General features: G+C 39.3%; 1 protein-coding gene across 1 annotated transcript in view; it reads left to right on the top strand.

The window, feature by feature from the left end:
• Positions 1-13,938, top strand: part of stx1a (syntaxin 1A (brain)) — a gene marked incomplete at its 5' end in the record, with an annotated part of 70,221 nt that overhangs the window by 8,133 nt on the left and 48,150 nt on the right. The window contains one exon of the mRNA XM_080460169.1: positions 7,787-7,858. Within this exon, the coding sequence (XP_080316295.1) occupies positions 7,787-7,858 (72 nt within the window). The remainder of the gene's footprint in view (positions 1-7,786; positions 7,859-13,938) is intronic.

Genomic DNA, 13,938 nt, shown 5'->3' with positions numbered 1-13,938 from the left:
GGCAGCTGTTGTTAGTGTTAGTATCACAAGTTGTTTTCTCATGCAAAAAGTGGTGGTTTAATCGGCCCTCTCGCAACCACATGCTTTCCACAGTGGCACGAGATCACCTTGAATGGCGGCTGTAGTTATTGGTGTGACAGCGTACGTGTGATTGTGTAAGTGAATGGGTGAATGTGATCATGTAGATGCCCTAGGTCTGCTGATATATTAAAATCTCTTAGATAAGTTAAAGCCTATTTACCTATTACATAAACGTCCAAGGGCACAGCAATGGAAATGCGAGGAGAAATCTTCATTATTTTTTTTATGTTATCATTGCTCAATTTCTAGTTTAACCTTTTCATAGTTTCACCTTTTTGTCCACCCGGCTCTGGTTTAGTTGATGAGAAATGTGTTAGAATAAACACAGAATCAGTGGATCTGCAGCTTTATTGAACTCAAATCTCTTGGCAACACAGAATAATAATTGTTCTTCATCTTGTCTGTTCACGCAATTAGATGGTTTGTGGCTCCAATACTTTCTACATAACAGTGAGGGTACAACATTACACATATATATTTAGATTTAAGGAAAAAATTGAGCTGTGTTTCCATTTGCTTGTCACCAGCTTGGAGGCACGGGTCAGCTAATTCAAATTGAGAAATGAATCAATTAGAATTTTTTCTTCCAGCTGCCTATATCTGCTGAAATATACAGTTAAGGTCAGCACATAATATGAAAACTGGCTTGATTTTTCTTAGTTCTGCTGTTGAACATAGACAAACAATAATGTGAATGAGCTTCGTGGCTGTCTGGTGTTGTTATTGTCCACTCTTGTCAGTTCTTCTGTCCTCTTATCACCCACACTGCTCTCTGGTTGTGTAATTATCGTGTCTTGATAGCTCTGCACTGTGTTCTCCGTCTCTATTAGCCACACATTTGCAAGGACAGTCACTCTGTCAGCCAACCAGAAAGGGGAAGTGAGGCATGTTGGCCGATTTCTGCTTTGTTGTGTCACTGATGATCTGTCACTGTTGTCATCTGTCTCTGAAAATGGATACGTGCTGGAAAACTGAATATAAAAGTTGTTTTCCTTTTTATAAAAAAAATATATATTTTAAGTCGCGTAGCTGACCTTTGCACTGATTATGTTGGCAGCCAGTACATGGTTTTACCCACTCAAGTCTGTGCATCACCTTAAAGCCTAAGTTAAAAAAAAAAAAAAAAAAAGAACGATAATTTTGCTGGCAGCGGTTTCTGCATGTGTATAGACTGTAGATCTTTTAGTGTGTAGGTGGTGAATGTCCTCAGGGCCTGAGCATGGGAGCAAGTGGAATCATGGCCATGGCTATTTTTACAAGTGGGGTTGTGTGTGCTGTTGAATATGTATTTCCACAAAGACCAGTTTGAGTGTGAACCTCAGATGGAGCAGATTTTGAAGAATGAAGACAATTTGAACAGAGCTCAATCATTTGTTATAGTTGTTATATTCACTATATATGCAGTAGAAATGACTATGATTTTATTTTGGTTTTATCTGTTTCTAATCCTTTTTGGGTTTTTTTTAAATGCGCTTTTACTGTAGCACTTTGAGACTTGTTTACCAAATGTAAAGTACATTTAAATAAAATGGATTATTATTATTATTATTATTATTATTAATATTATTATACTACTACCACCTTCTTTTACTGCTCTTTCATGGAGTTCATTGGTCCAGACTATTACTGAAGCAAGCCAATTTACCTTCTTTCACACTCAACCACCTAAGTGTTTAGATTGAGACTGTAGTTTGACACCAGCATCTTTTTCTTTGTGATAAAAGTTTTATTCAATTCAGATTTTATTTATCGAATACTATTTATACAATAGCTACACCCAATGTCACTTGTCTATCTATCTAAAATGGTCCAGGGTGACTTGAGACAATCAAAACAAAAAGCTTTAGCAAATAGGAACGTTTTAAGTTTGATCTTAAAAGTAGAAACTATGTCAGCATATTTAAGTGAACCTGGGAGCTGCTGGCCACACCGCAGAGAACTTGGCAGCACTGCTTCTTATTATACTTTTAAAAACTCTTGGAACCACCAATAAGCAGCACCCTTGGCCAATATGATATGATCAGCTCTTCAAGATATGAAGGAGACGACAGTTCTTAAGAGCTTTGTATGTTGACGGAAGATTGTTTCAGGGAAAGATGAGATCTCCTGCTAGTTCCTGTCAGTACTCTTACTGGAGCATTTTGAATTGAATGAAGATATGGAAAAGATATATGGGCATACATATGTTATAGGAGAAAGTGCTGCGAGGTGATTATGATGTATATTGGCACTATATAAATAAAACTGAATGTAACAAATATTACCCATACAGGCGATGAACTAACATCACTCATCACTTTTTCATCCATTTCTCTGAATGACTTTAGGGTTAGGGTATTCAACCACATAGTTTTGTGCTTAATAGTCAAACTTTTTCTTCTTTCAAGAAGCAGAATTGTGAGATTTCTAGCACAGTTACGAAAACAACAACTTTGTAGTAGAGCATAAAAAAAATATTCTTCTCAAAGCCCTTTTTACATTATTATTTTACTCATTATTCGAGTGAGTTTAAAAAAAAAAAAAAAAGATTTACATACAAACCACCTGAGGCAGCGTAATGCTGTCAGGTGTCAGACTCTTTTCAATGTGAGCCAGTTTTCAAAATAATGAAATGATACAGGTGTGATGTGTAAATTATTAGGGAGTGTGTTTCGTCATGCTGTGTGGGATCACTTGTTTATACAGACACGGTTTCATTTGATTCAACTCTAGTTATTACCTTTGAGGCACCTCAGTGGCGTTCATACAGATAGGAGGGTGGTCCTGGTGTTGTCACACCTGCCACATTGTCTTTAATTTATTTTTGAATGACATCCTGTGGATAGTGTCACCAAATACATCACATTTTTATGAAAAACACTTTTTCCTTTAGGAAAAAAAAAGTGATGATTGTATACATTATGCACAATACGACTTACTCTCATTTGATTCATCGTTTGATTGCTTGTAATTGCAGAAATGGCTTATTAAAGCGTCAGATATATTCGCTGTGTATCGGATTTGTTTTACAAAAAAACACTACTTTTTGGAAGCTGTTTTCAAGAAGTGCCATTTTCAGAGACTTGCTGATGTGTAAACAAATGTATTGCGAGTTTGACATTTTCACTTCAGAATCGTCATGTTAGCAGAGCCAAAATCAGATAACCGGGTATACATGAGATACATATTAGGGAGATCGGTTGGTTAATTACAATTGCTCATAATTTCTTAGAGCAAGTCACATTCTGATTTTTACATGAATACTTTGATAGCTTTAGAAAATTAGCAGATTTTAAGTATTTACAATCTAACTATCACACATTGTAATGTCTGCATATAATTACATGCGATCACTTTCCTAAGAATACTGTACTTAATGTATTTTAATCACATAGTCAGTTATGCCGATTTGATATTAAACCACAATGACGAGCAGAAGACAGTAAAAACAAGAGTAGAAATTAGAAAATAAAAATGGAAAAACAGAGATTATGTAAACTATATCGATAACATGATAACTACCATGTTGACTAGGGCGACACACAAATATAGAAGAGATTCCTCTTTTATATTTATGTATGAAATGCATTTCATGCGTTTCTTTTTCTTGAACTCAAGGTAGATTTACCTATTGCAGCATGGTCTTTGCGAATGCAGCCCCCCCAAAAAATCTACCATTTAGTTTTTATTGTTTATATTGTTGTACTCATCCACTGTATGAAACACGAATAAATAGTCACATGATCGTGTGTATGTGTGTGCCTGCATCCAATCATGTAAAAGCATTAATCAACATCCATAATGAATTCTTCCTGGTTCTATTGTGATAATAAATCTGGTTATGCTCTCAAGATTCCTCTGTGCTTGACACAGATTTTGATGAGTCATTTCTAATGAGACTGCAGGAAGCTGCTTGAATTGGCTGTAATACAAAGATGCAGGAAGCAGGTCTGCTTTAATATGGAAGCACAAACGGACAATAAAGTACTGCCCACATGGATTTCCATCGCCACTTGAACTGTCTCTCACTGCGCTTCTCAAGCTCATTCTCACTTAAAACCTTCACGAGTCTGAGTGCATGCAGTCTTGCAAGCGTACTGTATTCCCTCCCTCTCCATTTAACCTCACTGCTTCCACACACTCGGTTTCTCTGTGGCTTCTTACTGCACATATTATTATGCTTTCACAGCTTTCAGTAAAGTGTTATGTTGCCCTGTCTGTCCTCCTGTTTCCACCTTGTTTGTATTCTTACCCGGCATGTCTATGTCTGTTATGTCTCTCACTCTTAGTGGTACGTTTCCCTGTCCTTTTGTGCGCAATGGACAGCATACATGTGCAGGCACTTCTGTGTTTATGGAGAGACTTCCTGCTGGCCAGCTGCTTAAAACAACTCTCTAATCTAATAAACAGCATAATCAGGCCACTACACTGCTGGCCTACGGCTGAGGTGTTTCACCTGAGTCCAGGCCCCCAGAGGCACGAGTTCAGGCATGGCTCCAGGCTGATTTAGACCAGCTTTTATAGACCTCATTCTTTCTGTTTGCCATGTTGTTATTCAGTGCTCGAGAGGTGGTGTGTGCGTGAGTGCCTGTGCGTGCTTGCGCTCATGTGCGCCTACCTCAGAGCATCTGCTGTGTGTGGATATTCAAGTCTGGAGGCTGAGTCAAGAGTGCAGCGCTACAGGCCTCTGCCAGCCTCTTTGTAGCTCAGCAGGAGCTCCAGATCTGACTGGGAGGTGTAGGTTTGGGTTGCACTACTCAGTTTTCACTCTTCCTGACCACTCAAAAAGTAAAGCCAGACCAAAGCCCTTCTCTCTCTGCAGGAGATATTGTATCTCTGTGAGGAGGCTGAACTCTCTCCTGGTGCTCTCAGAGCCTATTCTGATTCCCTGCTCTTCCTCCTCCTCTGCCTCCTGCCGCTGCCGCTGCCTCCCTGTTTGCTGCTTATGAATTCCCCAGACGCACATCCATGCCACACCAACACAAAAGTTTTATTTGGTGATAACAGTGTTTTATTTCACCACGCTGGTGGTTTTGAAACATAAACTAACAAATTGGGACTCTTGAGAATTACTGTTTTGAACTGAATAATTTTACATAAACTGTTTGTACAGACAACACTAAACAATACAGTTTTGTTTTGTTTTTTGGGGGGATTAAATTTAGCTTGAGTGGGTTTTGTTTGATCACAATAGCTCAGCATTCTTCTCATGTTTATTTGTGCCAATTGCCTCAGCATCTCTTTCTGAACTGGTTCTTCTTCCTCTGTTCCTCTCTCCATTTCCTCTGTCGTCTCCCTCCCTGCCTTCTTCTTTTTCTCAGCTCATTACATGTTAAAACCATCCACTGTGAAACCGACAGGACAGTTACTGCAGTCGCTCCAAACCCTCCAGATTCCAGTTCGGGTTAGGAGGGCTGGAGCCTCTGACCCAGATGGCATTTGGTCAATGATACAGCCAAAATAGTTCTGTAACAAAGAGACAGACAACCTTACTCAAAGCCACCAATTACCTTAAGAAGAGTGCTGTTGGATTGTTGGAGAATATCAGGTCACCCCAATGTTTGTATGTTGAACTTGGTACTTTGAGCAGCCGCTGACTGGATGACCTCGGAGCACTTTTATGGCCCTGTAAAGTTAAAAGCTTGGAAAAATAAGGTGGAGCAAGTCCTCCATTAAGAGCTTTAAAAACAAGCATTAAAAGTTTACCAAGTTTTCTGGACTGGGCTGGAAGCCAGTGGAGAGTGTAGGACCGGGCTGATGTGCTCATGCCTGGGGCTGTTTGTTAAAAGACTCGCCGCAGCATTTTGCATGAGTTGCAGGCAGCCGATGGAAGACTAGGAGATGCTACTATAGAGTGTATTGCAGCAGTCCGGTCTTGAACTGATAAAAACACGAGTGGGTTTTCAAGGTTGGCACGATTATTTCCAAGGTCTCATAAGAAACTGCACCATACAGCTCCTGTATCTCCCTGATCTCATGGTAAGCTGACCACTGTGATGTCCTCGGCAAAATAATGATGGGGACTGATCAACTTTCACAATCTGTGGTCGGTTGGTCAAGTCTTTGATCCAGGACCATATGAGGATGGAGGAAACCGGGTGCAGTAGCTTTTCTACCAAAGTCTCAGGGATGATGGTATTAAATGCTACGCTGTCGTCGACACGATCAACATTCTGATGTAGGTTCCGTAAAGTGGTGCTTCAGGGTCATGTGGAGAGCAGCTGAAAGGGCATCGTCTGTGGTGTGGGTCGAAGCTCTGGAGCAGACAGGTTTTCGGGTGCTAAAGGACAACCTTTTCACAGCATTTCATGGCCACATATTTTGTGTATTTTATTGATCGCTCTTGGGGAAATACTTTCTCTGCATGCAACCTATGTTATTTCTGGGAACGGTGGGCTGACGCCGTGTAGTGCCTGGGAGCTGCTGGGGGTCAAAGGCCGAGCTCAAAGAATTTGTTGACCATTGACTTCTTTGGCACCAGGATCATATCAGACAAAAAACAATATTTGGAGAAGCCATTGATCATCAGCCCACTGATCCCTGTAATACATGTGTTGATATTCGTTACTTGCTGGCCCAATAGACTATTGACATCTTTTCATGTGTTCAGTTGATTCATCTTTTATTCATGACCTGACACTTTTTTTCCTGCTGCCTGGGATTTTTGTGATAGAAATCAAAAGCCATTGCATACATTACAAGACGGAAAAAAAAACTCAGTGCGCCATCACTGTGTTGATAAGCAAATTAATCTCATAAGCCACTAATGGAGAACTGCATCAGTTTGACAGTGGCTAGATAAATGAGTAGCGGCCACATGAGATTCCTACTAATCCACTCCAATGGCTCATATGTGATTAGAAAACAGCATGTTTTTAGAATATTTGTTGTAATGATGATGAGTTGTATGAGAAGTTTGAGTGTTTAGAATTAAAAAGGACCAATTTTTTTTTTTTGCGTTTTATACTTGAAATTAGTATTGTGGATATGTCATTAGGCCCCCGAAAAATACAGGTACAGCGTTAAAAAATTAGGTCAGCATAGGTCAACAAAGGAACACATGTTCAAAAATGTACAGAAAACTAGAAATTTTGTTTGTGATCAATTTTAGTGTGAAAATATTTTTTTTCAGATAGATTGTTTTTTTGTCTTCTCATTTGAAACATGCACTTTATCCAGAAGATTAAACAAACCACACGTTACATGTTGGAGATCTTTGAAAGTGCTGCCAGTAAGATTTTTTTCCTCTGGGCAGAAGTTTAGCAGCTGCTTCATCCTGTTTCAGTTCAATTAACCCGTTTCTGTTTGTAGTGTGTGTATATTTAACATATCAAAGTGGTATTAAAAGTAACAGACTTTGAGGTACAATATTTCATGTCTCTGCACATCCTGTAAATATATGTGAATGTAAATGTGCAAAAGTCAAGGATTTTTCTGACCCTCGGTCATAATTTAATAATAACCTACTAATCACTGGACTTGTGGCTCTAATTACAAGCGTTGATAAGAGCTTCTTGTTTCTAATCACCTGATGGATGAAGTGGTGGGGAGGGGTGGGTGGGGGTGTATACACCTCTATTTAACCTTGACACGATGCAGTTCAGTCCTAACCCACGTTAACATTGGCATAAATGAAAATCATGTGCTTTTTTTTTTTACTCCGTCTATATTACTATATGTGCAATCTGTTACAAATGATATTGATTACGTGTGTGTGTGTGCACAGGGGACGACAGAGGAAGAGGATGAAGTGGCTGTGGGGATGGACAAAGGCTTCATGGACGAATTCTTCGAGCAGGTTTGCTTCTCTTCTTCCTCCTCACTGTTTCGTCCTCTCACCCATTAACAGGTTCATGGTAGGTTAATAACTCACTGAAATTAAAGTGCAGGTCATTTGCTACACTTCACTGTTCAGAAGAAGTCTTTCTCATCTCATCTCATATCAAATCTAATTGTGTTGGTTTTTAGGAGCACTGTAATCAATGTCACGCCGGCTGTCTCTTCTGAGGAGCAAAGATATAATATATTACTAGTGTTGACATGATCATATAGTATTTTATTTTTTGAAGAGCCTTTTATTGACGCAACATAATGATACTTGTGCTCCATTCATCCAGCTCCCAAGAACAACATCCATACAGTCCCTTTTTTCTCTCTAATCTTTTCTCTCACGCATGACTGACGCTGCATGCATCAAGCCTGTGTGTGACTGCTTCTACGCATGGTTTTTGGAGTGTATTTTCTAGTACATGCTGTGCACATGTGTTGGGAAGGCAAACTGAACATCATCCTGGCTCTCAGAGGGAGGGGCCCTTTTTTATCGCAGCAGCAATTGGCATTTATTCCTCAGAGACACGGAGACCTGCTGTGCGTCATCAGTCATATGGAACCAGCCAGTCCTCACTCTCCTAACATCTTTTACTGTGAGGAAAGTGGGCTCTGTAATGTCTTTTTAATGGACCTCATGCTGCTTTTTAAAAAAGTTTTCTTTATGTAAAAGTAGGGTACCTCAGTGTATGTAGCAGAACAACTCCGGAGATGTTACATTCACGATATATGATCTATATTCGTTAAGACTTATGTTTACTCTCTCGTATGCTTCATGAGCCTCTTCATTTTGAAAAGCGCCTGTGTTTGATGACCAGGGATCGTGTGTGCTTGATCTTTGAAGTTTTAGCTCACTGATGCTAATGCTACAACAAAGGTGGGTTATGTGTGGTTTGTTGCCATTCAGCAGCATTTGCAGGTTGTGAAAGAGGCCTGACAATCAGCACTTTGATGAATGAGTTTTCAAAGCAGAGTGAGACAACAAACCAATCACAAAAGAGGTGAAAGCTGCAGGTGTATCAGTCAAACACTAGTGTAGATATTTAATATGTCAAAGGCAACAACGCCTCTGTGAAAAATGATATGCCAAATTTTAACTCTCCTCATAGGACTGTTTCTGATGATTATTAAAAGACAGTATGATGGTGAGTGAATATTTTATTTCAGCTTGTCTGTAAGTGGTTTCATGCAGTATTTGCAAAGTGTGATGGCCAGAGTTTTCCCTCATTATAATCTTCTCTATATCATGAATCTATAATGAATTACCAGACGGATTCTCTGGTTTGAATGTTGATTGTGTTTTGGTTTTATTCAACATGACAGCGCGTTCAGTCGACTGAGAGCTGCTGTTTATCAAGAAAAAAAATGTCATTTTAAGTTTTGGAAGTGCATTCATGGTACACACTGCAGTTATAGTCGGTACAGAAAATAGACAACAATGGTAACAAGGCTTTACTGATATAGCTCATTTTTACCACGACAGCAGTTTCAAACAATTCACAATGATCAGCCAGAACATTATGACTACTGAAAGGTGGCGTGAATAACAGTAATTATCTGTTCATGATGGCCCTATGATGTTTAACATGAGCAAGTTTGATACTGGCTGAATAGTGTCTAGACAATTGGATCACAGCATCTCCAAAATTGCAATTGTTGAAAGGTCTTCCCGTTCGTAGTTATCAAAGTGGTCTAATGTAGAAAAAGCAGTGAACGAGCCAAAGTTCACTGATGCACGGGTCCCATGGAGGCTCCACCGCATAGCTTCCACAACCTAATAAAATCTGCAGTAAGTATATATCAATATAAATTTTGCAGCCAGACATCATAGCACACCTTCAGAGATGCAATGGCCTATGCTCCGACAGTTCAGGGCTGTTTTGTCAGCATATGGGGTACATTTACAATATTAGGAAACTAATTTAGATATTTGAACAGAGTGACTGGAATTAGCAATAGCTGCAATTCACAGAGCTCATGCACCATTGTCAGCAGCTCGAGTTCACTGTCACGTCACTGGTAAAGTATCTCTTTAGAAAGCTGAAGGATTTGACTCTATGAGATAATTTCAAAGCCTCAGTGTTTTTTTTTTTTGATTTTCAACAGTTTGCTCTCAAATGTTTTGTATTGAATTGTTTCATTAACCCTTGATCGGATCCTCTTGAAACCCATCTTTAAACACACAATGCAGGGTAAAAATACAATGTTCAAAAATGAATAGCCTTTAATGGAATATCAAGAAATGGGGAGGCCCCAGCACTCTCTTTATAGTACATTCTCTATGTAGTAAGATTATGAACATGACAGAAATACCCGGAAACACTGGAATTATTTTGGAGATATATACCCGTCCAACCAGCATGGAAAATACAGACAAACAAGGAGAAGCATTGTCACATGATATAATGATGTACATTTGTGCATAATTTAAAGAATTTAGAAACTCACATGTTCCCAACAACCTTCAATCGTGTATCACTAATACAAGCCTATAAATAAAAGTACATGGTGTTTATTCATTCTTTCCAGCAGCACTTTCATGCAGCTAAAGGCACTCACTGTTCAGCATTAATGTTTGCATTTCTTCATTCAATATAGCTCTACATAAAATTAAATGGTCTCACAGACGTTTGCTGTCTAGAACTGCCAAACCTGCAGATTTTAGATGTTGGTACACCAAAAGCAAATGTTTGGGCCCATTTGTGAATACTGTGAATTTTCATTCAAAACCTGTTTTTTAAAGAAACTTACATGTAGGCTGTTTGAAAGCACCTAGGAAAAACTGAGCACAGATCTTTGGCCATTAGCCTGTAGCAGCTGCAAAAAAAACCTATAATGCCATAATGCCTTACTGTGTATGGCGAGATGATGATCCCACATGCATAGTGTCGCATTCAATTCAGCAAGTTGCAGAATTTACATCAGCTACCAAGCATGCCTTTTGTCTAAATCTCTTACTATGGTGTTAAAAGCACCAATGGAAACCAGACTAGAGTGCAAACCTTTCTCTTATTTTAACTCAAGCCAAAACATGGAAATGTATTGAAACAGAAACTTTCAATTTTATAGTAATTGTCTTTGCTTTAATGGGATTTAAGGTTGAGCAATCCAATCCATATTGCCAATCCACACAGGGATCTGAAGTCATGCAGGCGATTGGCTTCATCCATTGTCATCAGTGACTCCTTTCACAGCTCACTGACCAGCAGCTCGGTAATAATGTCAAACTTTAGTCATGTAGGGGAATCATTGTACCCTGTGTGTGGGTTGTTGTCCATTTAAAGTTTTATAGTCTATTATCTATGTTTTATTTGTACTATAAAGATTTTTATGTGTTTTATTTGCAATACAAATGCATCCTTTGTGGTTGTGTGTCTTCTGTACATTAAACAAATTTTACTACTTGTGATAAACTTCAGCTTCAGTGATTGATCCACTACAGTGCATAAGTCAAAGTGTGAAAGAAAACAAAAACATAAAACCTGTGCCAAATAGCAGGCATGATATATGTCGGAAAAACTGGGGAAGTGACACCAACTGTCGCCATGGGAGATTTGACACTGTGGATCAGGGTCACTTTCGGTATGACTTTAGAAACTTGGTAATTTGGAGAATATTTTAGCTCCGTCCCCGGCGAGCTCAGTTGGTAGAGCATGAGACTCATAATCTCAAGGTCGTGGCTTCGTGTGGCTCACCACCCGCAGGAAAGGTTCTTAATCGGTGCAAGGTGATCTTGGTGACAGTGCTGAGACTGCCACCCCAGACGTTTCTCTGGCATTTCTCTCTTTTCCTTTATCTTTTGCTCTTTCTCGCTGGTGACACTGATGTAGACACATAACTCTCTATCGGCCTCGTTCTTCAGTCCATTATTCTTAGGTGAGAAAGTGAAGAGAGCAGAGTTTGATTGAAATGTGTTGACAGAACGTTCAACAGAGAACAGTTTGAGACCAAACTAGAAGACAGAGGGACGGCGGATGACAGATAGTTTTAGAGATGAATGATGCAGAGAAGTCACATGAAAAACAACAGAGGGAAATTGGATAGGCGCGATCTGCTGGTAGGGAGGCAGGGAAGAATATATACCCCTCCTCTGGTCTATGTATCCCCCTTTCTTTGTGATTTTTCTCCATATTGATTAAAGCTACTTCACCTGCAGTGCACACAAACAAAATGAAACAGATTTCTTATCTGAAATAAATGTATTTGAAAAAAAACAAAAAAAAAACAATTCTGCTGGGAAAAGGTCAACTGACATCTACATTTCTTCTGCTCTTTATGGTGAAGACTTCTGCATGATTGAAAACGGAACACATTCAGATTCAGACGTGACATAAATGACATTTTGATAGGTGCTAATCAGAGGTTTTCAATTTACAACCAAATGCTATAGTAACCTTCTGCAACTGTCTTCATTGCTTGAAAGTATCACATTATTTCATACTAAAACATGAACTTGTGTAGATGTTAAACGAATGCTCCTGCCTGTACTTCTCCTAAACCTCCCACTGGAAACATGCGGCAGAGGGAGATGTAGATGAGGCGAGCAGATTGAGGGAGCAGAGGGAGAGCAGGAGTAATGAGGCTCTCACCCTGACTGGGTGCGTTAATTAAACTTTCACTGGTGATCTGGAAGGATGGTGGATGACATTCAGGGGACCACTGCAGTTCTCTGTCCTTCAGCCACAACATAAACATGACCCTCAGAGCCGGGATATTGATTTCATGATTTGGAGCATGCATTTAGCTTTCTGATGTTACGGTGCCTGGTGTCTCACAGTGGGTGTTGGTACATTTACCTGCATTGTCTCTAAAATGTACATTACCTAAAAATTATTTTATCTGTTGGACATATTATATCTGATGCTCAGTGTGAAGATAAAAAAAAACACAGGCATTCAGGAGCTCGAATCTGTACGATGGTTTAGCGCTGGTCCCTTGAAAATGTTTCGCTCTCAACAGCAGACTCTCTAACTTGGTTTGATATCTGTTAAATGATGTTGGCATTTAACCTCTTGAGTGCGGGCGGTTTCTACCTCAGCATGCAATTAAAGTTTTTTTTTTTGTTATCTAAAAAAAAAAATTGAGAATGAAACATGTAATGTTTAAAGCAGAGAAAATGACGTCTGTCACATTGACAGCTCAGCTCCAATTAGAAATAAAAATACAATAATTTAATGCATCTTGTCCAGAATGTCAGTGAAGTAGAAGTACTCATTGTGAGAGGGGGGATAAGTTTAACAGATCCTGCGGCAGAGCTATATTCATTGCACCAAATGGGGTGGTTGGTGGCGGGCAGCATAGATCAGAGGTGGTTAGATCTTTCACTGTCTTCCCCTCTGAACCACTGCCTGAGGACATGTAACCGTGACACATTGTAAACAACCATATACTTCATGATGAAACAAGCCAGTGTGGTTCTTACATTCCCATCCATCAGACAATGAGGTTTGAACATTAAACCCACAGGTCTGCTAGAGTCGTGAGAGGTTTCCATTTTCCAGTATTGGCATGAAGCTTAATATAATGTTTTTCTAAATAGATTTACATTTTGCTTTAATGTTTAAGAACATGAAAAGCTTGCATGCGTGCGACGAGTAGTGACTGCTTTAGCTTATGTAACACTGAGGATGCAGAAGTATCGGCACTGCTTTACATCATAACACGTGATTAAAACTGGCTGTTGCTTTAAATGTAATTTTTCCACAACAGAAGTCATTTATATGATTCTGTAAAAGGACAGATTGCATCTGTTTTGTAATTCATGAGGCTTATGCAATATGATCAGTTTAGGGCGGTGAGGGAGCGTGAAGTGTTTTGCATTGTCACTGAAAATCAAATATAACAAAGTTTGAATCTCGGTCAGGGCTTTTCCATGTAGATTTTAAATGAGCAGCTAAAAACTTTTGAACCTATTTGTCCCAACATGACAGATAATGTGAACACTTATGTCAGTACTTTTCTCATCCCCCTGAAATCCTTCATCTAATGATGCAAGAACGAAGCGAGCAAAAGCAAGAAGGAGTCGCTCTGGCCTTTAGCTTTGTAATCATG

Source organism: Lipophrys pholis (assembly GCF_963383615.2).
Source record: "Lipophrys pholis genome assembly, chromosome: 3".
Taxonomy (NCBI): domain Eukaryota; kingdom Metazoa; phylum Chordata; class Actinopteri; order Blenniiformes; family Blenniidae; genus Lipophrys; species Lipophrys pholis.
The sequence above is the reverse complement of the archived record's forward strand: the minus strand, read 5'-3'. Positions and strand labels throughout refer to the sequence as shown.